At 48.2% G+C, this 24,276-nt stretch overlaps 1 protein-coding gene across 1 annotated transcript in view; it reads right to left on the bottom strand.

Annotated features, from left to right (window-relative positions):
• Window positions 1-23,981, bottom strand: part of PECR (peroxisomal trans-2-enoyl-CoA reductase) — a 155,499-nt gene extending 131,518 nt beyond the window's left edge. The window contains exons 1-2 of the mRNA XM_063933966.1: window positions 23,813-23,981; window positions 4,580-4,713 (exon numbers count right to left, since the gene is read on the bottom strand). Of these exons, the coding sequence (XP_063790036.1) occupies window positions 4,580-4,713; window positions 23,813-23,924 (246 nt within the window). The 5' untranslated portion in view covers window positions 23,925-23,981. The remainder of the gene's footprint in view (window positions 1-4,579; window positions 4,714-23,812) is intronic.
• Window positions 23,982-24,276: the final 295 nt, after the last annotated feature.

Raw genomic sequence — 24,276 nt, 5'->3', positions numbered from 1 at the left:
CAGCTCCCCATCCTCTTAAGACTTGCATCTGTCGTGAGGAGGGTCCAATCCTGAATCCCAAAACTCCTGCCTTCTAGGAGATTGGAAGACTGCAGCCACCACAGGAGAGAAATCCTGGCCTGAGGTGACAACCGAATCATCCGGTGCATCTGCAGATGTGATCCTGACCACTTGCAAGGGCTACAGTATCCAGCAACATCCCCAGGAACAGGAGCCTCTGAGTTGGCTCCAGGTGGGACGTCTGTAAGTTGAGGATCCACCCATGGTGTGACAGAAGTTGGATAGTGCGGTCGATATGGAGCAATAAAAGCTCCCTGGATCTTGCTTTAACCATAAGGTCATCCAGGTAAGGGACCACATTGACCCCCTGGACCCGGAACATCATCTCCGCCATCACATTCGTGAATACCCTCGGAGCTGTGGACAGCCCGAAGGGTAGGGCCTGGAACTGGTAGTGATCCTCCAGCAGGGCAAACCTCAGGTACGCTTGATGAGGTGGCCAAATCGGAATATGAAGGTAGGCATCCTTGATATCCAAGGAAACCATGAATTCTTGTTCCTCCAGGCCCACAATCACTGCCCGCAAGGATTCCATTTTGAACTTGAAAACCTTTAGGTAAGGAAGGGTTCAAGGACTTGAGATTCAAAATGGGTCTTACCGAACTGTCCGGTTTCGGTACCACAAACAGGTTGGAGTAATAACCCTTGCCTCGTTGTGGTATAGGCACTGGAACAATGACGTGGGACTGGACCAACTTTTGGATGGCCTGTTGCAACGTAACCTGCATATCCTCCAAAGCTGGTAAGCTTGATTTGAAAAATCGTTGGGGAGGAGCCGCTTCAAACTCCAGCTTGTAGCCTTGAGAAATGAGATCCCTGACCTAGGTATCCTGGCAGGAAGCCTCCCAGATGCGGCTGAAGTGACGCAGTCATGCTCCCACCTCGAGATCCCCTAGCGGTGGGTGGGCACCATCATGCTGAGGCCTTAGTGGAAGCAGAACTGGTGGTCTGTTCCTGAGAGTCGGTGCTTGCGGGTTTTCTTGACTTACCTCTGGTGCCACTATTTGTATTCGAGGCACCTCTGGTCCTAGATCGAAATCTGTTCGACCGATAGGACTGTACAGACGGCCAGAGGGGAGAAACGTGGATTTCCCAGCGGTGACCTTGAAAATCCACGTATCCAACTCAACCCCAAAGAGCCATTCCCCCGAAAAGGGGAGGGATTCCACACTGCGCTTTGATTCTGCATCAGCAATCCACTGACGCAACCACAAAGCCCTGCGTGCCGACACTGCCATGGCAGAAGTCCTAGCATTAATATTTCCCAGTTCCTTGAGCGAGTCACACAGGACATGTGTAGTTGTCCTGAATGTGCTTAAGGAGAGTCACCATAGTGACCAGGGGCATAGACCCGGAGAGGCCCTCCTGAATTTGAGTAGCCCAAGAGTGACTAGCATGGGTTATCCAGCAACCTGCTATGACCGGCCTTTGCGATACATCTGCTGCCATGTAAACAGATTTTAGCGTAGTCTCTATTTTCCGGTCCCCAGGATCCTTCATGGTAAAAGAGTCCGAGGCAGGCAGCACCGTCTTTTTAGACAGTGGACAGACTGATACATCAACCCCTGGGGGATCCTCCCAAAACTTCCTACCTTCAGGAGTAAATGGGAAAGTGTGCAAAATCTTTTTTGACACTTGAAATTTTTTTGTCTGAATTTTTCCAGGCTAACTTGAATAGGTCATCTAACTCTGCAGAATCAGGGAAAGTGACAGTAGGCTTATTCTGTGCAAAGAAAAAAAGACTGCTGTGAAGCAGTATCCTCTAGAGGGAGCTTTAAGACGTCCCATATAGCCAGAATGAGGGGTTCAATACCCTGAGCAGAATTGGAATCCCCACTAACGGGATCCAAGTCCTCCCCATCCTCCTGTATATCCTCATCTGTATCAGAAAGTAGAGCAGGTAAACCACACTTTTGTGGACCTGCATGAGAGAAGGGGGGCTGTGTATATGTCCTAGCAGCTAAATCTGCAACAGCCTGTTGTAGTACAGTAGCTGAATTTTCTGTACATTAGCGGTGAGCTAGGATGACATATCAGACATCATAGTTTTTAGAGATCCTAACCATGCAGGCTCTGGACCCTCTCCCACAGCACCTTCACTGATCCGAGAAGATTGGCTGCATTGTTCACATGAAACAGAATCAGATGATAATGAAGAGAATCTGGTGTGGCGTACATTACAGAGCTTGTGTTTACCCATGGTTCACAGTAAGCCATACTTGCCTACGCTCCCTCATTCTGCAGGAGACCCCCTGAAATACAAGCAATCCCTCTGACTCCCTGAATAGTCTATTATGCAGCTGTTACATTCTTGGGAGGGGGGGGGGGGGAATAAATCACAGATACATACATTCAGATGGGAACATCAATGCCATTTGCCTGCATTGGTTATAAGACACAATGATCCCTATGGCTACATGCATTTTAAATAAAGTTTCTCATGGCCACCTACAGTATATGGAACCTCTTGTAAAGCACAATACACAAACAAATCCTGCAAAATGTAAGAGTATTTTCTTCAACAAGTAGATCTTATTAACTTTGGGGATACAAGTAATTTTTATGACACGCCTCTCAGATGTAGCAGTACACGTCCGCGCTGATAGGTGTTACTTTCACATCTCCCTGAAATGCTTTTTCAAAAGTAGGCAAGTATGCAGTAAGCACAGTAACATACACACAGACAGTAATACTTTGCAAGCCTGCCCTACTGTTTGCGTGAGGAGACATAGAGAGAGAAAGAGAAAGAGTGAGAGACACCAGCACACCCCTGGCTGCAGTGAGGCTGACAGCTAACTATAACACAGTAAATACTAGGAAATTCTGTCCTGTAGAGAACACAGATCGTGTACAATAGCAGCTCTCCCCCTTTGCTACACCCTGTACCAGATTTCCAGCGTGTCTTGTGAGGCAGGAAGCGCTGTGTGTGCTGTTTGTGGCTGCATTAAGCAGAGGTAGGCGACAAAACGCCTCAGGTCCCGCTTTGAGTTAGCTCCGCCCCCTCCAATGGCGCCGGAGCTATCATGATTTTTATACTGGCAAAGTCTCCTGTGTGGCTTAAAAACATTGCACATGTACTAGTTCAAGCTTTTGTAAGCCAGTCTACACGGGGGGCTCTTGCGGGACCCCCCAGGAGGGTCTCGTATGCCGAGGCCACGTTCAGCCGCACTTTGTACCGGGGGAACCCCCTAGCGGGGCCCCCGGTTTGTACAGACGTCACCTTCAGGCTAATGGGTGTGCGGCGTGCTGCGATTGTGACAGCCAAGGCGCAGTGCCCCGCTGAATAAACAACCTCTCAGGACGGTGGTCCTGCAGCGGGGAAGCGGATCTGCACTTTTTTCTAAACTTCCTGTGAGAGGGGGCATAGAGGGGAGAAGCCAGCACACCCAGTGAAGAAATTTAAAGTGCACCAGCTCCTTTGGACCCCGTCTATACCCCATCTTACTAGATTCCCCAATATCCCTTATGGATGCTAGGGAATGGGCATTACTGTGTGGGGCATAAGGGGGATAACTGAGTGTGGGGCATAATGTGTAATGGACATTACTGTGTGGAGCATAACGTGGCGTAAGGGGGATTACTGTTTGTGGTGCATAATGTGATGCAATGGACATTACTGTGTGGAGCATAATAAGGCAAAATGGGAATGACTGTGTGTGGCATAACGCGGTGTACGGGGCACTACTACTGTGTGGCGAAACATGAATGGAGCACTACTGTGTACATCAAAGTATGTATAAAATGCACTATTCTTTCACGGAATTACAAGACTCTGAGTGCTGCCTTCATTCCCGTAGATCAATCTATATATCAACTGGAACATATAACTGACATCTCCACCTGTCTGGTGCTGCCACCTACTGTCAGCTCCCGTCCCCTTCTCTACCGTCCTGACCCCCCGTCATCTCAAACACCAAACCACCCCACACACACATTGCTCTCATAGGGCGAAGGAGTCCCTTTCAAAATCTTACTCTGGGGCCCACAAAAGTATAGTTACGCCCCTGCCAGCAGCAGTACATATTATCTAACAACATTGTCTGTTGCTCTGGACTGAACACTTTCGTCCCATACACACTTTCATTTTGCAGACAATTAAGCCTATGGCAACCACATCGGACAGGAGAATTACAGGACATATGAGCAACCTATATTAATCAGACTGCCCCCCCAAGAAACACATTGCAAAGTAGCTGTGTGTGAAACATAATATTAAAAGGTGGTGAAGGGTTCAGATGGTTCTTACACACATGAATAAATGCCACTAAGCCCATCAATAAATACATACCCTCCAACATTTTACACATGAAAATCGGTACAAATTACAAAAGGGGCGTGGCCATGAGTAACGGGACGGGACATGGTCACGCCCCTTTTCCTATACTTTCAATGGAAGTTTGGAGAGCCAAAAATCGGTACAGACCATAAAAAAAGGGACTGTACCTGCCAAAAAGGTACAGTTGGAGGGTATGTAAGTAATACTGCTACTGAGGGTGGACACCCTGGTCTTTGCCCTCACCTCATCCTCTTTGCGGATGTTACACTGAAGGGCAGTCAGCAGAGAGGGGTTTGCAGGAGAGATGTTAGCGATCAGGTCTTTGGCAGCTTCCTTTAACCGGTCAAGTTTCCGAGACGCAATAACTACACTGCAACCTGTGAACATATAACAAGCACAATTATGGTATCATAAATTTGTACAGGTGTTATTTCAGTCGTTTTTCAGAAGCGCTTATTTCACTTTGTAAGACTGGAACATTTTATAGTTCCAAAAGTTCCAATAAATAAGTCAGATTTCTAATTCACATTAGTGAAACAAGTGATGGAAGACACTGAAGTATCAACCATTAATCACCCATACGTGGAAGGGTTACTTTGAGCTGTGATATAAGCTGGGGAAAACATTACACAATACATTCGACACTGTTGTGATCCACGATGGCTAACAACGACCATTGCATAGTGTGTACCCCCAAATCCATTGTTTGATAAACTGGGCGATCACATCATCTCATTGAAAGTTCTGCACGCCCAACTAGACGTTTTCACGAACTATGCAATGTTGTTACATGAAGCATGTAACGCTATTTTGCATCGTCATACAATGAATCACGTAATGTGTAAGGCTTTGCAATATGTTGTTACGGGATGCAGTTGGCATCCTGGAGGTCATATGACTGATGCTGGAATCCTGACATCGCTCAGGAGACCGATAACACCGACATCCCGAAGGGGTTGGTGTGGGTACTATGGTAAAGGGTTGGGGGTGGGGGTTAGGCATTAAGGGGGGTTTGGCACTAGGAGGGTGGTTAGCCCTAGCCGCCCCCAAAGGAGGGTTAGGGTGGGAGGGGGCCTACTTGCCCCCAAACGGGTTGGGATTCTCGGTTTTGGGATGCCGGGACATTGCCACTTGGTTGCACCATCATTTATGTATGTACCCAACTTTACTTTATAACAGTGGCTCATAAAAAAGCAATTTGCACTTTAAACGTCTATAACACTACAATTACTCCAAAATAATTGTTACGTTCAAATACACACACTGTATAGAAGTCCCTCCAAAATGAATAAATTAACTATACTTCCCATATTGGGCTAAAAATAGGATTTTAATTACCTTCCCAGTAAATCCTTTTCTTGTAGTCCATAAGGGATATTGGGGAAATCTAGTACGATGGGGTATAGACTGGGTCCAAAGGAGCCAGTGCTCTTTAAATGTCTTCAACTGGGTGTGCTGGCTCCTCCCCTCTATGCCCCCTCCCACAGGCAGTTATAGGTAAAATAGTGCCCGAAGGAGAATAGACATACTTGAGAGAAGGAACATAACAACGAGTGGTGAGATTTACACACCAGCACACCACTGACATAAAACGACCAGCAACGGCTGGAAGCAAAACAGCAACAGCTGAACAGGTAACCATATAAAAGAGAACATGCAGGCGCTCATTATCCCGAGAAAAAAATTTACCAGTATGTAATTAAAATCCTATTTTCTCTAGCATCCATAAGGGATTTTGGGGAAAATCTAGTACAATGGAGACGTTCCAAACCTTTCAGAACGGGCGGGAATGTGCAGAGATGTCTGCAGCACCGCCTGCCCAAACTGGGAATCCTCTTTGGCCAGGGTATCAAACTTGTAGAACTTCACAAAGGTGTTCTTCCCTGACCAGGTAGCAGCTCGGCATAGTTACTTTACCAATTAGCTCTCTGCGCTATTTATTATGGTATGGCTGATATTCAAATGATCAAACTACAAAATTTTACTGTTCCTTAGATGCTTTTTAAAGGTAAACAATGTTCCATATTCGACTGCTCGTCAGCAAAGATAGAAATAAAGCATGACAATGCGCTCCTGGACAGAGCCTTACGTGTAGTAACCGTCCGTGATTCTTGGATAAAGCTTCTGTAAAAGGAGCGAAACACGTCAGAAGTGTGGATTTTGGACCCATATATTCTCTTTTGAATCTACCAATACTGCTGTTCATCGCCATCAACATCAGCCCATCAGCAATTGAGAGGAGAGAGACCGGGACCTGGGTGCTTGCAAGCAGCACCAAAACGGTGCGGTCTCGTTGATCCCTGTGGCTGGATATCCTCGTCATCAGCGGGCGTCATTGCAGACGCTTGTTCCCCTGAAACCGGGACCGCGACACAGACCTTTGGGGCTTCAGTTTGCGATACACAGCACGGACGGTTACTACACATAAGGCTCTGTCCAGGAGCGCATTGTCATGCTTTATTTCTATCTTTGCTGACGAGCAGTCGAATATGGAACATTGTTTACCGTTAAAAAGCATCTAAGGAACTTATATCCCTATATGGGTTACAGAAACAAATGAATGTGCATTCTAATAAGTTTATTATGCGGACTGAAATATAGTTAATACAATTTGTCCATAACTGGGCATAGAGTAGCTTGGCTCCACCTCCTTGTGTTAAGTCTATAGTATTTTTTAATACTGATTGTTATTATTTTACATTGTTCATGATATTTTAGACCGGTCTAATTTTTTATGTGTATTAAAACATATGAAATACAGTAAAATTTTGTAGTTTGATCATTTGAATATCAGCCATACCATAATAAATAGCGCAGAGAGCTAATTGGTAAAGTAGCTTTGAGAATCAGCACAGGGACCACCTGTGCTAATTATTCTGACTTGAAGACCCCAAGTCAGTAGCTCTGTATTGCAGCTTGAAAACAATTAATTGATGATATATTAATTGAATTTAATTATCTATTAAGCGCCTGGTTGCAGTTTGTGTGTTGAGCTCGGCATAGTTGTAAGGCCGCCCAGGAAGACCCAACCGATCTTGTAGAGTGGGCCTTCAGAGACCGTGGAACAGGTAAGGCTGCCGACACATAGGCCTGTTGGATAGTAAGCCTAAGCCAACGAGCAATGGACTGCTTCGAAGCAGGACAACCCTTTTTCTGCGCATCATAGAGTACAAATAAGGAATCCGTGTTTCTGATTCGAGCCGTTCTCTTGACATAGATCTTCAAGGCTCGCACAGCATCCAATGACTCCGGAGGGGCAGAAGTGCCAGAACTTGACGGAACCACAATAGGTTGATTCAAATGGAGCGCAGAGACGACCTTCGGCAGGAACTGCTGCACAGTCCCGAGCTCCGCTCTGTCCTCAGAAAAGACCAAGTAAGGGCTTTTACACGATAAGGACCCAAATTCTGAGACACGCCTAGCAGAAGCCAAGGCCAATAACATCACCGTCTACCACATGAGGTACTTGTCTTCCATTGTCGTCAGAGGTTCAAACCAGGAGGACTGTAGGAATTCCAACACTACATTCAAATCCCAAGGTGCCGTGGGCGGCACAAAAGGAGGTTGAATGTGAAGCACCCCTTGCAAGAAGGTCCGAATATCTGGCAATACAGCCAATTTCTTCTGGAAAAAGATTGAGAGTGCTGAAATCTGGACCTTAATGGAACCCAGACGTAAGCTCTTATCCACACCGGCCTGCAGGAAACGTCCCAAGTGAAACTCCGCAGGCGGATATGTGCGGTCCTCGCACCAAGAGACATATCTCCTCCAGATATGATGATAGTGTTTTGACGTCACAGGTTTCCTGGCCTGAACCATGGTAGCAATAACCTTTTTGGAAAGGTCCTTGTGAGCTATGATGTTCCGCTCAAATTCCATGCCGTCAAACGAAGCCGCCTTAAGTCCAGGTAGACGAATGGTCCTTGTTGAAGAAGATCTCTTCTCAGTGGCAGAGGCCAAGGGTATTCGATGGATATGTCCAGAAGATCCGTGTAACAAGCCCTCCGAGGCCAATCCGGGGCAATCCGAATTGCCTGGACTTCTTGATTCCTGATTCGCTTGAGCACCCTCGGGAGCAATAGAATCGGAGGAAACAGGTAGACCAGCATGTCAAGCCAAGGCGACGTCAGTGCATCTACTGCCCTCACCTGAGGATCCCTGGTTTGTGAGCAATACCAATAAAGGGTCTTGTTGAGTCGAGAAGCCATCATGTTTATTTGTGGGCAGCCCCACCGGTTGATGATCTGCTGAAACACCTGACGGTGAAGCCCGCACTCTCCCTGGTGGAGATCGTGACGACTCAGGAAGTCCGCTTCCCAGTTGTCTACTCCCGGAATGAAGACTGCGGACATTGCTCTTGCATGTCTTTCTGCCCAGAGGAGTATCTTTGACACCTCTCGCATGCAAGCCCTGCTTTTTATCCCTCCTTGTCGATTGATGTACGCCACTGCTGTGACGTTGTCCGAATGAACTTGAATCGCGCGATCCCTAAGCAGAGGATAGGCCTGAAGCAGAGCATTGTAGATCGCCCGAAGTTCCAGATTGTTGATCGGAAGGAGGGCTTCATGGGTTGACCACCTGTCCTGGAACTGAGCCCCCTGTGTGACAGCTCCCCATCCTCTCAGACTCGCATCCGCCGTGAGGATGATCCAATCCTGAATCCCGAAACTTCGGCCCTCCAATAGGTTGGAGGACTGCAGCCGCCACAGGAGAGAAATCCTGGCCTGAAATCCTGGCATGGAACCTTCCATACTTGATCCCCTTGTATGAGTCATCCATTTTCCCCAACAATCTTATGCAAAGATGGATGGATATCCGAGTAGGCCGGAGAACCGTGCGGACCATCTCCTAAAGTGTTCCCGCCTTGTCCTCTGGGAGGAACACTTTCTGGGCCACAGTATCCAGCAACATCTCCAGGAACAGTTGGCTCCAGGTAGGACTTCTGTAAATTGAGGATCCACCCATGGTGTGACAGCAACTGGATAGTACAGTCTGTATGGAGCTATAAGAGCTCCATAGATCTCGCTTTTATCAGGAGATCGTTCAGGTAAGGGACAATATTGACCCCCTGGACCCGGAGTTGTAAAATCAACTCCGCCATCACCTTCATGAATACCCTCGGAGCTGTGGACAGACCGAAGGGTAGCGCCTGGAACTGGTAATGATCATTCAGCAAGGCAAACCTCAGGTAGGCGTCTTTTATATCCAGGGAGACCATGAACTCCCTTTCTTCCAGGCCTGCAATCACTGCTCGCAAGGATTCCATCTTGAACTTGAAAACCTTTAGGCAAGGGTTTAAGAATTTTAGATTCAAAATGGGCCTTACCGAACCGTACGGTTTCGGTACCACGAACAGGTTGGAGTAGTAACCCGTTCCCTGTTGTTGCAGCGACACTGGAACAATGACTTGGGACTGGACCAATTTGAGGATGGCATGTTGCAGCATTACCCGCGTAACACCCAAAGCTGATAAGCCTGATTTGAAAAATCGTTGGGGAGGATCACTGTCGAACTCCAGCTTGTAGCCCCAAGAAATTAGGTCTTGACCCAGGTATCCTGGCAGGAACTTTCCCAGATGCAGCTGAAGTGACACAGTCGAGCTCCCACCTCAAGATCCCCTCGGGGTGGGTGGGCACCGTCATGCTGAGGCCTTAGTGGAAGCAGTACCGGTGCTCTCCTGAGAACTGGCGATCGCTGTTTTTTTTGTCTTACCTCTGGTGCCTCTAGCCGTGTTGGAGGCACCTTTGACCCTGGATCTAAACCTATTAGATCGAAAGGACTGGGTAGACGGACCAGGGTAGGAACGCGTAGCCGGCGGGGCCCCAGAGGGGAGAAAGGTGGATTTCCCCGCTGTAACTTCAGAAATCCACGTATCCAATTCTACACCGAAGAGCCATTCCCCCGAAAAGGTAAAAGACTCAACACTGCGCTTAGATTCTGCATCCGTTATCCACTGATGCCACCACAAAGCCCTGCATGCAGACACAGCCATAGCAGTGGTCCTAGCACTAATATTGCCTATCTCCTTAAGAGAGTCACACAGGACTCATGCGGTGTCCTGAATGTGCTTCAGGAGAGTCACTGTAGTGACCAGTGGCATATCTCCCGAGAGGCCCTCCTGAATCTGAGTATCCCAGGTATGAATGGCATGAGTCATCCAGCAACCTGCAATGACCGGTCTATGAGACATACCCACTGCTGTGTAGATAGACTTCAATATAGTCTCTATTTTCCTATCCCCAGGGTCCTTCATGGTGAAAGGAGACTTTCCACAGCCGGGGGTTCTTCCCAGAATTTTCTGCCTTCAGAAGCAAATGGGAAAGTGTGTAAAAACCGTTTTGACACTTGGTATTTTTTATCTGGAGTTTTCCAGGCTAACTGAAATAGGTCATCTAACTCTGCAGCATCAGGGAAAGTGACACTGGGCTTGTTGTGTGTGAAGAAAAACGACTGCTGTTACGCAGCGCCCTCTAAAGGGAGTTTTAACACGTCCCAAATAGCCAATAGGAGGGGTTCAATACCCTGTGCAGAAGGGGATTCCCCAGTAATGGGTTCCAATTCCTCCCCCTCCTCCAGTATTTCCTCATCTGAATCTGATAGTAAAGCAGATAACCCACGTTTTTGTGGTCCTGAATTAGAGAGGGGTGAGGGGCCTGTTCTGCCCTTGCAGCCAGGTCTGCAACAGCCTGCTGCAATTGTTGAGTTTTTTGAGCATTAGCAGTGAGTTGAGATGACATGTCTGACATCATGTTTTTAATGGCACCTAGCCAGGTAGGCTCTTGACCCTCCCCCCCAGTTCCCTCACTGAGCGGTGAGGACTGATTACATTGTTCACACGATAATGAACCAGACGTAGGAGGAACGAATCTGGTGTGACATACACTGCATAATTGGGGGTATATTTACTAAAGTCCCAATTTTGACCGAGTTGGTGTTTTTTCTTCAAAGTGTCATCTCGGGAATTTACTAAACACAAATCTCGGCAGTGATGAGGGCATTCGTATTTTTTTTGAAGGCAAAGAAAAAAAAAAATGAATGAATACACCATCGGTCAAATACGCCTGTTATTTTATACAACTCGGTAATTTACTAAAAATTCGAATTCACAATCACTGCCGGCAATAGCCAAATACTGCCGTGAAAAAGTACAAATCGTAAAAAAAAGCAGTTTTAAAATAGACCTGCTTTTTTTTACAGTGAGATCCGTGCATGTTTATCAATGGGAAGGGGTGGGAAAGAGTTATAAATCAGATAAAAAAATTGCGTGGGGTCCCCCCTCCTAAGAATAACCTGAGACAATCCTGGTTGTAAAAATACGAGGAAAAAATTGACTGGGGTTCCCCTATATTTAAACAACCAGCACCGGGCTCTGTGCCTGGTCCTGGTGCAAAAAATACGGGGGACAAAAAACGTAGGGGTCCCCCGTATTTTTACCACCAGCACCGGGCTCCACTAGTCAGAGAGATAATGCCACAGCCGGGGGACACTTTTATATTGGTCCCTGCGGCCCTGGCAATAAATCCTCAACTAGTCACCCCTGGCCGGGGTACCCTGGAGGAGTGGGGACCCCTTAAATCAAGGGGTCCCCCCTCCAGCCACCCAAGGACCAGGGGTGAAGCCCGAAGCTGTCCCCCACATCCAAGGGTGGCAGATGGGTGGCTGATAGCCTTACCTATGTTGACACGAAGCAGTCGGTCCTCTTCTCCAGTAGAATCCCGGGGTACCTGTAAATAAAATTATACTTACAAAAAATCCGGTGTAGATCGGTCCTCTCCTTAACAGTAATATTCCACGTACTTGTTAAAAAAAATAAACCGAAAAACCCGGACCTCGCACTGAAAGGGGTCCCATGTTTACACATGGAACCCCTTTCCCCGTCTGGCGGGACCCCCCGTGACTCGTGTCAAAGAGGGTCCCTTCAGACAATCAGGGAGCGCCACGTCATGGCACTCTCCTGATTGGCTGTGCACGCCTGAACTGTCAGTCAGGCTGCGCACTGTAGATACAATGTAGCGCAGAGCCGCTCCATTGTATCCAATGGTGGGAACTTTGCGGTCTGCGCGCGAGGTTAAGTGGTGCCAACCACAAGAGTGACCCCACTTAACCTCGCGGTCTACCGCAGACCGCAAAGTTCCCACCATTGGATACAATGGAGCAGCTCTGCGCTACATTGTATCTACAGTGCGCAGCCTGACTGACAGTTCAGGAGCGCACAGACAATCAGGAGAGTGCCATGACGTGGCGCTCCCTGATTGGCTGAAGGGACCCTCTTTGACAGGAGTCACAGGGGGTCCCTCCAGACGGGGAAAGGGGTTCCATGTGTAAACATGGGACCCCTTTCAGTGCGTGGTCCGGGTTTTTCGGTTTCTTTTTTTTAACAAATACGCGGATTATAACTGTTAAGAAGAGGACCGATCTACCCCGGATTTTTTGTAAGTATAATTTTATTTACAGGTACCCCGGGATTCTACTGGACAAGGGACCGAGTTCTGCGTGTCAACATAGGTAAGTATGTATGTATGTAAGTGTGCATGTATGTTTAATAAAATGTTACTATCACGGTGTGTGTGTTTTGTTTTTATTTGGGTATTTTTTTGGGAGTAGAACTACAGGTACCAGCGGGCCCGTTTCCCCCGCATGCTGGTACTTGTGGTTCTCCAAGTACCAGCTTGCGGGGGAGGCTTGCTGGGACTTGTAGTTTTGCTACAAAAAACAATATTCTTTTTTATACACAAAAGGCTATAAGCCTCCCATCTGCCACCCTTGGATGGGGGGGGGGGGGGGGGGGGACGACGACGACAGCCTCAGGCTTCACCCCTGGTCCTTGGGTGGCTGGAGGGAGGGACCCCTTGATTTAAGGGGTCCCCACTCCTCCAGGGTACCCCGGCCAGGGGTGACTAGTTGGTGATTTAATGCCAGGGCTGCAGGGACCAATATAAAAGTGTCCCCCGGCTGTGGTATTATCTCTCGGACTAGTGGAGCCCGGTGCTGGTGGTAAAAAATAAGATTTTAAACCTACCAGTAAATCTTTTTCTTGTAGTCCGTAGAGGATGCTGGGACTCCGTAAGGACCATGGGGATAGACGGGCTCCGCAGGAGACATGGGCACTTTAAGAAAGACTTTGGATCTGGGTGTGCACTGGCTCCTCCCTCTATGCCCCTCCTCCAGACCTCAGTTAGAGAAACTGTGCCCAGAGGAGATGGACAGTACGAGGAAAGGATTTTTGTTAATCCAAGGGCAAGATTCATACCAGCCACACCAATCACACCGTATAACTTGTGATATACTAACCAGTTAACAGTATGAAAACAACATAGCATCAGTCCAAGACCGATGAAAACTATAACATGACCCTTATGAAAGCAAAACTATATACAAGTCTTGCAGAAGAAGTCCGCACTTGGGACGGGCGCCCAGCATCCTCTACGGACTACGAGAAAAAGATTTACCGGTAGGTTTAAAATCTTATTTTCTCTAACGTCCTAGAGGATGCTGGGACTCCGTAAGGACCATGGGGATTATACCAAAGCTCCCAAACGGGCGGGAGAGTGCCGATGACTCTGCAGCACCGATTGAGCAAACAGGAGGTCCTCCTCAGCCAGGGTATCAAACTTATAGAACTTTGCAAAGGTGTTTGAACCCGACCAAGTAGCAGCTCGGCACAGCTGTAGTGCCGAGACCCCTCGGGCAGCCGCCCAAGACGAGCCCACCTTCCTAGTGGAATGGGCCTTAAGCGATTTTGGTAACGGCAATCCTGCCGTAGAATGCGCCTGCTGAATCGTGTTACAGATCCAGCGAGCAATAGTCTGCTTTGAAGCAGGGCCGCCGACCTTGTTGGCTGCATACAGGACAAACAGTGCTTCTGTTTTTCTGATACTAGCCATTCTGGTCACGTAACTTTTCAAAGCCCTGACCACATCAAGGGACTCGGAATCCTCCAAGTCACGTGTAGCCACAGGCACGACAATAGGTTGGTTCATATGAAAGGATGAGACCACCTTAGGTAGGAATTGAGAACGGGTCCGCAATTCCGTTCTATCCATATGGAAAACCAGATAGGGGCTTTTATGTGATAAAGCCGCTAATTCCGAAACTCGACTAGCCGAAGCCAAGGCTAACAACATGACCACCTTCCAAGTGAGATATTTCAACTCCACTGTTCTAAGTGGTTCAAACCAATGTGACTTAAGGAAACTTAACACCACGTTAAGGTCCCAAGGCGCCACCGGAGGTACAAAAGGAGGCTGAATATGCAGTACTCCCTTCACAAAAGTCTGTACTTCAGGTAGAGAGGCCAATTCCTTTTGAAAGAAAATGGATAGGGCCGAAATCTGAACTTTAATGGAGCCTAATTTTAGGCCCAAATTCACTCCAGTTTGTAGGAAGTGAAGAAAACGGCTAGATGGAATTCTTCCGTAGAAGCATTCCTGGCCTCACACCAAGAAACATATTTTCGCCATAATCGGTGATAATGTTTAGATATCACGTCCTTCCTAGCCTTTATTAGCATAGGAATGACCTCATCCGGAATACCTTTTTCCGCTAGGATCCGGCGTTCAACCGCCATGCCGTCAAACGCAGCAAGTCTTGGAACAGACAGGGACCCTGTTGCAACAGGTCCTGTCTTAGAGGAAGAGGCCACGGATCTTCTGTGAGCATTTCCTGCAGATCCGGATACCAGGTCCTTCGTGGCCAATCCGGGACAATGAGTATTGTTATCACTCCTCTTTTTCTTATTATTCTCAAAACCTTGGGTATGAGAGGAAGAGGAGGAAACATATAGACTGACTGGAACACCCACGGTGTCACTAGGGCGTCCACAGCTACCGCCTGAGGATCTCTTGACCTGGCGCAATACCTTTGTAGCTTTTTGTTGAGACGGGACGCCATCATGTCTATTTGGGGCAGTCCCCACCGACTTGCAATCTGTGCGAAGACTTCCTGATGAAGTCCCCACTCTCCCGGATGCAGGTCGTGTCTGCTGAGGAAGTCTGCTTCCCAGTTGTCCACTCCCGGAATGAACACTGCTGACAGTGCGCTTACATTATTCTCCGCCCAGTGAAGAATTCTGGTGGCTTCCGCCATCGCCACTCTGCTCCTTGTGCCACCCTGGCGGTTTACATGAGCTACTGCGGTGACGTTGTCTGACTGGATCAGAACTGGTCGGTCGCGAAGTAAGGTCTCCGCTTGACGTAGGGCGTTGTATATGGCCCTTAGTTCCAGGATGTTGATGTGAAGACAAGTCTCCTGACTTGACCAAAGGCCTTGGAAATTTCTTCCCTGTGTGACTGCTCCCCAACCTCGGAGGCTCGCGTCCGTGGTCACCAGGATCCAATCCTGAATGCCGAACCTGCGGCCCTCTAGAAGGTGAGCACTCTGCAGCCACCACAGGAGAGATACCCTGGCCCTGGGGGACAGGGTGATCCGCTGATGCATTTGCAGATGTGACCCGGACCATTTGTCTAATAGGTCCCATTGGAAAGTCCTTGCATGGAACCTGCCGAAGGGAATGGCTTCGTACGTCGCCACCATTTTTCCCAGGACTTGAGTGCAATGATGCACGGACACTTGTTTTGGCTTCAACAGGTTCTTGACTAGAGTCATGAGTTCCTGCGCTTTTTCTATCGGAAGAAAAACCCTTTTCTGGTCTGTGTCCAGAATCATGCCCAAGAAGGGCAGACGAGTCGTAGGATTCAGCTGTGACTTTGGAATATTGAGAATCCAGCCGTGTCGCTGTAACACCTTCAGTGAAAGTGATACGCTGTTCAGCAACTTCTCCCGTGATCTCGCTTTTATGAGGAGATCGTCCAAGTACAGGATAATTGTGACACCCTGCTTGCGCAGGAGCACCATCATTTCCGCCATTACCCTGGTGAAAATTCTCGAGGCCGTGGAAAGCCCAAACGGCAACGTCTGAAATTGGTAATGACAATCCTGTACCGCAAATCTCAGGTACGCCTGATGAGGAGGATATATGGGAACATGCAGGTATGCATCCTTTATGTCCAGAGATACCATAAAATCCCCCCCTTCCAGGCTGGCGATGACCGCTCTGAGCGAGTCCATTTTTCATTTTAACCGTTTTAAGTAAAGGTTCAGGGATTTTAAATTCAAAATGGGTCTGACCGAACCGTCCGGTTTCGGGACCACAAACAGAGTTAAGTAGTACCCCTTCCATCTTTGAAGCAGGGGAACCTCGACCACCACTTGATGAAGACACAATTTGTGAATCGCATGTAACAGGGGAGAAGTCGGTAGCGCCGATTTGAAAAACCGGCGAGGAGGCACCTCTTCGAGTTCCAGCTTGTATCCCTGGGAAACAATTTCTATTGCCCAGGGATCCACCTGTGAGTGAACCCAGATGTGGCTGAAAAGTCGAAGACGTGCCCCCACTGGAGCGGACTCCCTCAGGGGAGCCCCAGCGTCATGCGGTGGATTTTGCAGAGGCCGGGGAGGACTTCTGTTCCTGGGAACTAGCTGTGTTGTGCAGCTTTTTCCCTCTGCCCTTACCTCTGGCAAGAAAGGACGATCCACGTACTCTTTTGCTTTTATTTGAACAAAAGGACTGCATTTGATAATGAGGCGCTTTCTTAGATTGTGAGGCAAAAAATTCGATTTACCTGCCGTAGCTGTGGAGACGAGGTCCGAGAGGCCCTCTCCAAACAATTCCTCACCCTTGTAAGGCAAAAACTCAATATGCCTCTTTGAGTCGGCATCACCTGTCCACTGTCGGGTCCATAAGACTCGCCTAGCAGAAATAGACATAGCGTTTATTCTGGAACCCAGTAAACTAATGTCTCTTTGAGCATCCCTCATATATAAGACAGCATCTTTTATATGCCCTAGGGTCATTAAAATGGTATCCTTATCAAGGGTCTCAATATCCGCTGATAAGGAATCTGTCCATGCTGCTACAGCACTACAAACCCAGGCCGACGCAATTGCTGGTCTGAGTAACGTACCAGAATGTGTGTAAATGGACTTCAAGGTAACCTCCTGCTTGCGGTCAGCAGGATCCTTGAGGGTAGCCGTATCTTGGGATGGGAGCGCTATCTTTTTTGATAAGCGTGTCAAAGCCTTGTCTACCCTAGGGGAGGATTCCCACCGTATTCTGTCCTTTGGCGGGAAAGGATACGCTATAAGAATCCTTTTGGGAATCTGCAGTTTTTTGTCTGGAGTTTCCCACGCTTTTTCGCATAATTCGTTCAGCTCATGTGAGGAGGGAAAGGTGACCTCAGGTTTCTTTCCCTTATACATGTGTACCCTCGTGTCAGGGAGAGGGGGTTCCTCTGTGATATGCAAAACATCTTTTATTGCAATAATCATATATCGAATACATTTAGCCACTTTTGGCTGTAATTTTGCATCATCGTAGTCGACACTGGAGTCTGAATCTGTGTCGGTATCTGTGTCTACTATTTGGGATAGTGGGCGCCTCTGAGACCCTGAAGGTCCCGGCGACATTGGGACAGACATGGGTTGACTCCCTGACTGTACCCTAGCTTCAGCTTTGTCTAATCTTTTGTGCAATAAATTAACATTAGCACTTAAAACATTCCACATATCCATCCAGTCAGGTGTCGGCGCTGCCGACGGAGACCTTACATTCATACACTCCCCCTCCTCCTTAGGTGAGCCTTCAACCTCAGACATGTCGACACATGCGTACCGACACACCACACACACACGGGGGGGGGGCACATAATTGGCGCATATACATACTTGAATAGCGCTACTGGGTAAACATTCTGTGTTTTTTCCTGGGTCATATAGCGCTGGGGTGTGTGCTGGCATACTCTCTCTCTGTCTCTCCAAAGGGCCTGGTGGGGAACCTGTCTTCAGAAAAGAGCTTCCCCCCTCTACTTTAAAACCCTCTTTCACCGTGGTATCAAGCAGGGGAGAGTCCGGGGAGCTTCCTCTCAGCGGTGCTGTGGAGAAAAATGGCGCTGGTGAGTGCTGAGGGAGAAGCCCCGCCCCCTCGGCGGCGGGCTTCTGTCCCGCTCAAAATTCTTAAAAACATGGCGGGGGCTCTTTATATACATGTGCAGTGCCCAGCTGTACATGTATATATGTACATTTGCCACAGGAGAGGTTTATATTGCTGCCCAGGGCGCCCCCCCTGCGCCCTGCACCCTTACAGTGACCGATGTGTGTGAGGTGAATGGGAGCAATGGCGCACAGCTTCACTGCTGTGCGTTACCTCTATGAAGATCAAGCTGTCTTCTGCCGCCTCTGAAGTCTTTTCCTCTCATACTCACCCGGCTTCTATCTTCCGGCTCTGCGAGGAGGACGGCGGCGCGGCTCTGGGACGGACGGCGAGGGTGAGACCTGCGTACCGATCCCTCTGGAGCTAATGGTGTCCAGTAGCCTAAGAAACAGAGCCCTGAAACTCAGAGAAGTGGGTCTGTTTCTCTCTCCTCAGTCCCTCGATACAGGGAGTCTGTTGCCAGCAGGCTCCCTGAACATAAAAAACCTAACTAAAATACTTTCTTTACAGGATACTCAGGAGAGCTCCCTGAAATGCACCCAGTCTCCACTGGGCACAGTATCAAACTGAGGTCTGGAGGAGGGGCATAGAGGGAGGAGCCAGTGCACACCCAGATCCAAAGTCTTTCTTAAAGTGCCCATGTCTCCTGCGGAGCCCGTCTATCCCCATGGTCCTTACGGAGTCCCAGTATCCTCTAGGACGTTAGAGAAATACGGGGGACCCCTACGTCTTTTGTCCCTTGTATTTTTTGCACCAGGACCAGGCGCAGAGCCCGGTGCTGGTTGTTAAAATATGGTGGAACCCCTGTAAATTTCCCCCCCGTATTTTTACAACCATGACCGGCTCAAAGAGCCCGAGGCTGGTTATGCTTAGGAGGGGGGACCCCACGCAATTTTTTTCAGGATTTTTAACGCTTTATACACTTTTTTTAAGGTACACAATGAAGCCCTGCACGATCTCACAGATTCGGCCGAGATTCATTGTGTTAAGTTCGGCAGTGTTTTACTAATCACTCCCTTAAAACACTGGCCGAAATGACGAATGACATCGACATCGGAAAACACGAAAATGCAGAATACGACTGCATAGTAAATGAGGCGTACAAAATTCAAAAAGTTGCAAATTCACACATTGGATGTCATTTGTATTTAATCTCCCACCAAATCGACACAAATACGAATCTTAGTAAATATACCCCTTGGTGTTTTACCGTGCTTGCAGTAACAACACTACATACACAGACACAGACAAGTAATATGATAGCAAGCCTGCCCTCACTGTATGTGAGAGGGAGACAGAGAGAAGGGAACAGCACACCACAACTAAACAGCCCCAGTGAGGCTGCAAGCTGATATATCAAGGTGAAACACCAGTGTTTTGTCCTTTTCAGGACACAGATTAGTGTACAAAAGCGGCTCTCCCCCTTTACTACACCCCTGTACCAGTTTTACTGCGTATACTGAGTGTCTGGAGGAGCTGTATATGCCTGCTGCTGCAGCTATAAGCAGAGGAAGGCGACAAAACGCAGCTAGTCCCGCTCTGAGGAAGCTCTGCCCCCTGTAATGGCACCGGAATTTCAGATATATTTATACTGGCAAAAGTCTCCATTTGAGTAGAAAACATCACACAAGTGCTAGTTTTACCCACCGCTGCCAGTGTACACAAGGGAGCTATAGCGGGTTCCCCCCAGGAGGGTCCCGTATGCCGTGCCCGTGTTCTGCTGCACCATGAACCGGGAGACCCCCTAGCAGGGCCCCCGGTTTGTACTCCCCACTGATGGCACCTTCAGGGTATTGTTAGGGGTGTGTGGCATGCTGCGATTGTGACCGCAAAGGTGCAGTGCCCTGCTGTACAACAACCTCCCAGGACAGTGGTCCTGCAGCGGGGAATCGGCTGACACCTCGCAAGGCCGGTGACCGCCCCCCCAACACCCACGGTGCAGGTATGCTGTTGCCCAAACAACATACCGAAAATGACAAAGATTTAAAAAGAAACTGAAGAAAACTCTGGAGCTTGCAGAGTGTGCATCCTCCCATCGGGGCACTTTTTTCTAAACTGCCTGTGGGAGGGGGTATAGAGGGGACGAGCCAGCACACCCAGTTGAAGAAATTTAAAGTGCACCGGCTCCTTTGGACCTCGTCTATACCCCATCGTACTAGACTTCCCCAGTATCCCTTATGGATGCTAGAGAAATATAGTCACCCACGCATTGTTTATAGTGTGCAGAAGCAGGGACTATTTCTAAATTTATATATATATATATATATATATATATATATATTATATATGTTAAGAAAGCATATAGAGGGGGCGCTCCATAGTGCATAAAAATCTTTTAATAAAATACATGATAATGTACAAACAATAAATTTGTCTCGTACCAACAGTCAACCAGTGTGGACTGGTTACCACGATTCCGCAAATAAACCCACAGCAGAAGCTGGAACAAGCTCGACTGTGCTGGTGTCCTCAACCCGCTGTCAATCACCGTTCCCAATGGGCCGCGAGTAGGATCACATACGCTGTCAGCCTCTAATTTCAACAGCCCCGGTGGTCCTTAGCGTCACCAGACTCCGCCTAAGGATTTTTATGCACTATGGATATGCTTTCTTAACAGATCTATACGTCCATAGGAATTCGGATTGACCTAAGGGGAGCAGCAGTCCTATAGAACATTAATAGCATCTAGTGACTGTGTGCTCTTAATTAAGAGCAGTGATTCCACATACATATGTGTTTTTATTGATTGTTTTAATTAGCACTTTATCTGTCTCTGTTATATATATATATATATATATACATACATATATTTTATCATTTTTGTTTGTCCGTTCTGGCATCACACAGAAACGTCTGTATGATATTGGATCGAGTATTGTACTGTAATTGGAAAAACATTACAGTAGAACCACAGGCAAGTGGATTCCGAGAAAGTGATCCTAGCGTGTGTGTTTCTGCATGTTGGGGAATTAAGACTGTACTGTAAGCTCCAAAGGGGCAAGGACGGATATGACCGACAAATACCAAAACCTTGTTGTAAATTGGCTGAAATGTCAGGTACATCACACACCCAGTTGTGTTACACCTCACAATCACTGGCACCTTTATTGCTGTTAATAAATGCAGACAAAAGTGAAAATGCATTCCAAACACCAATGCATTTGTGACAAGTATTTTGGGTTCACTGGAATTCACTGTAGGCTTCCTCAATATATTTCCTTGCGTCTGACTGTAATGTACTTAGCAACTCAGCACAACACTACTAAAGACAGTGCAGGACAATACCAATAAAAACAATGACCCTTTATACAAATGTAGCATGTAAGCGTTAAAACTGGGGAGGTTATACTATATGAAGTCCAGCAGCCCAGGACCTACTCTGCGTGACAGGGTGTATGTGACCAGGTGTTGGGAGACCGGCGCTTGGGAGACCGGCGCTTGGGATCCCGGCGGTCAGCATACCGACCCTGGCAGCAGAATGCCGGTGGGGGGGGGGGGGGGGGGCAGCGCAACAAAGCCCCTTGCAGGCTCCGTGGCGAGCGCAAGGTTCAATTCCCACTCTATGGGTGTCGTGGACATCAACCAGTGGGAATAGTCCCTGTGGGTCAGCATTATGTCTCCCTGTATTTTGATCACTCGGTAACCTGGTGTTGGCATGGTGACCGTCGGGAACCCGTGCGCCGGTCACATGACCACATCCCTTGACTAGCACTGGGTGACAGCCTGACCAGGGCCTGCTCTATAAGCGCCAGTGTGAATGGCCCCAGGATTGAGTAATAGCCTGTCCGTAGCCTGCTCTGGGTGACAGGGTGTAGGTAACCAGCACTGGATGACAGCCTGACCAGGACCTGCTCTCTGGGTAACAGTGTATATGGCCCCATCATTGAGTGATAGCCTGTCTGGGGCCTGCTCTGGGTGACAAAGTGCATGTGACCAGCACTGAGTGACAATCTGACAGGGGCCTGCTCTCTGGGTGACAATGTGAATGGCCCCAGGATTGAGTAATAACCTGTTTGGGGCCTGCACTGGGTAACAGGGTGCATGCGACCAGCACTGGATGACAATCTGACTGGGGCCTGCTCTCTGAGTGACAGTGTGGAGCCTCCGATACTATTAGAAAGGCACTCACATTCACATCTTGATAAAGGGGATAGTGAGCCCAGAAACGTGTTGAAGCCATTCATTTTAAAGCAAGCACAATCCATACCAAACAGTGAGGCAACTTTGCGGCAACCGTCCAGATGTTTCAGTACACAGCCAAGACGTGCCAGCACCCTTCACACTTTCCATCTTCGGTATTTGGTCTGTTCCATATGGACTTGTTTTTAAATCACTTATCTCAAGTGGATTTTTAAATTTGTTTTATTGGGATGCTGTTATGGACCATTAAGTTCTTGTGGATCTTATTCCTCTGACTACACCTCATCTGTACTGGAAGGCACCACGGGGCATAACGATACCTTTACGTTCACTGAAGACAAAATCTATATGCAAGTGTTATCACAAGGGGGTGCTCATGAGTCCTGATAACTGAATACTTATCACGCTATGTAAAGATACCTTTAAGTGAAAATCAGTAAGAACTTGAATGTGAGTGCCTTTCTAATAGTACGGAAGGATCTGTTTTTTCTGGTTCATCAGAATCATCGGTCTCAAAAGTACCTTTGGGAGCGCTAGTCTTTTATCATTTGCAGAATTATGTATCATTGTGTAGAAGACCAGCTTCTTTAGATTGTTCAGTAGCACCAGGCTGTTAATTTCATTTACCTGCGACAGAGTGTATGAGTCCAGCACTTTGGGACAGCCTGACTGAGGCCTGCTCAGAGTGACAGGGTGCATGCTACTAGCACTGGGTGACAGCATGACCGGGGACTGCTGAATGACAGCCAGTACAGGACCTGATGTGGGTGACATTGTGCATGTGACCAGCACTGGATGACAACTTGACCAGGGCCAGCATTGAGTGACAGCCTGTCGTAGGCCTACTCAAAGTGACAGGGGACATGTTACCAGCACTGGGTGACAATATGACTTGAGCCTGCTCTTCTGTGCGTGACAATGTGGATTGTCCCAGCATTGAGTGACAGGCTGTACGGGCCTATTCTGGGTAACAGGGTGCATGTGACCAGCATTGGGTAAGAACCTGACCGGGGCCTACAGTGGATGACAGGGTGTACGAGACCAGCAATGGGTGGCAGCCTGACCTGGACCAGCTCTGGGAGACAGTGTGGATGGGCCAAGCATTAGGTGACAACCTGACCAGGGCCTGGGGAACAGGGTGCATGTGACCAACACTGGGTGACATGCCTGACCAGGGACTGCTCTGGGCAACAGGTTATATCAGACAACATGATCGGGGCCTGGGGTGGGTGAGAGAGTGTATGTAACCAGCACTGGGTGACAGCCTGCCCGGGCCCTGCTCTGGGAGACAGTGTGTATAAGACCAACTCTGGGTTACACTTTGTTCCGTGCTTAGCCAAGCGTCTGACCTAGTCCCATCAGCTCGGCTGCTATGGCTTTCCCAATGCCAGTTCCTCCTCCAGTGACAATTGCGACTTTGTTCTTGAACAGTCCCGGTATAAACACACTGCGGGCCGCCATGACGGGAAGTGTGGTATGCTCTTTGACCGACTTCCGGGTGGCAGGACAGGTCTATGGGCTGCAACTAGGCCGCGTTTCCATGGTAACCTCCTAATGCTCAATGCGTCCCTTCCCGACCTCACCCCTTCCCCATCGCCCACAATTCACCGTGCGGTCATAACGGCTGCTCTCGCAATGTTATAAAACCATGGACTACAAAATAAACGAATGCGTGTGGAAATACAATTATTCATTGTGTAAATAATGGGGGACATTTAATACGACAGACTTGAAAACAAGTGGAATCTGGATGGGCAAATAGCACACTGTCAGTTAAAAAAAACAACAACAACAACAACAACAACTGGCGTTG

Source organism: Pseudophryne corroboree, chromosome 7 (assembly GCF_028390025.1).
Source record: "Pseudophryne corroboree isolate aPseCor3 chromosome 7, aPseCor3.hap2, whole genome shotgun sequence".
Classification (NCBI taxonomy): domain Eukaryota; kingdom Metazoa; phylum Chordata; class Amphibia; order Anura; family Myobatrachidae; genus Pseudophryne; species Pseudophryne corroboree.
The sequence above is the reverse complement of the archived record's forward strand: the minus strand, read 5'-3'. Positions and strand labels throughout refer to the sequence as shown.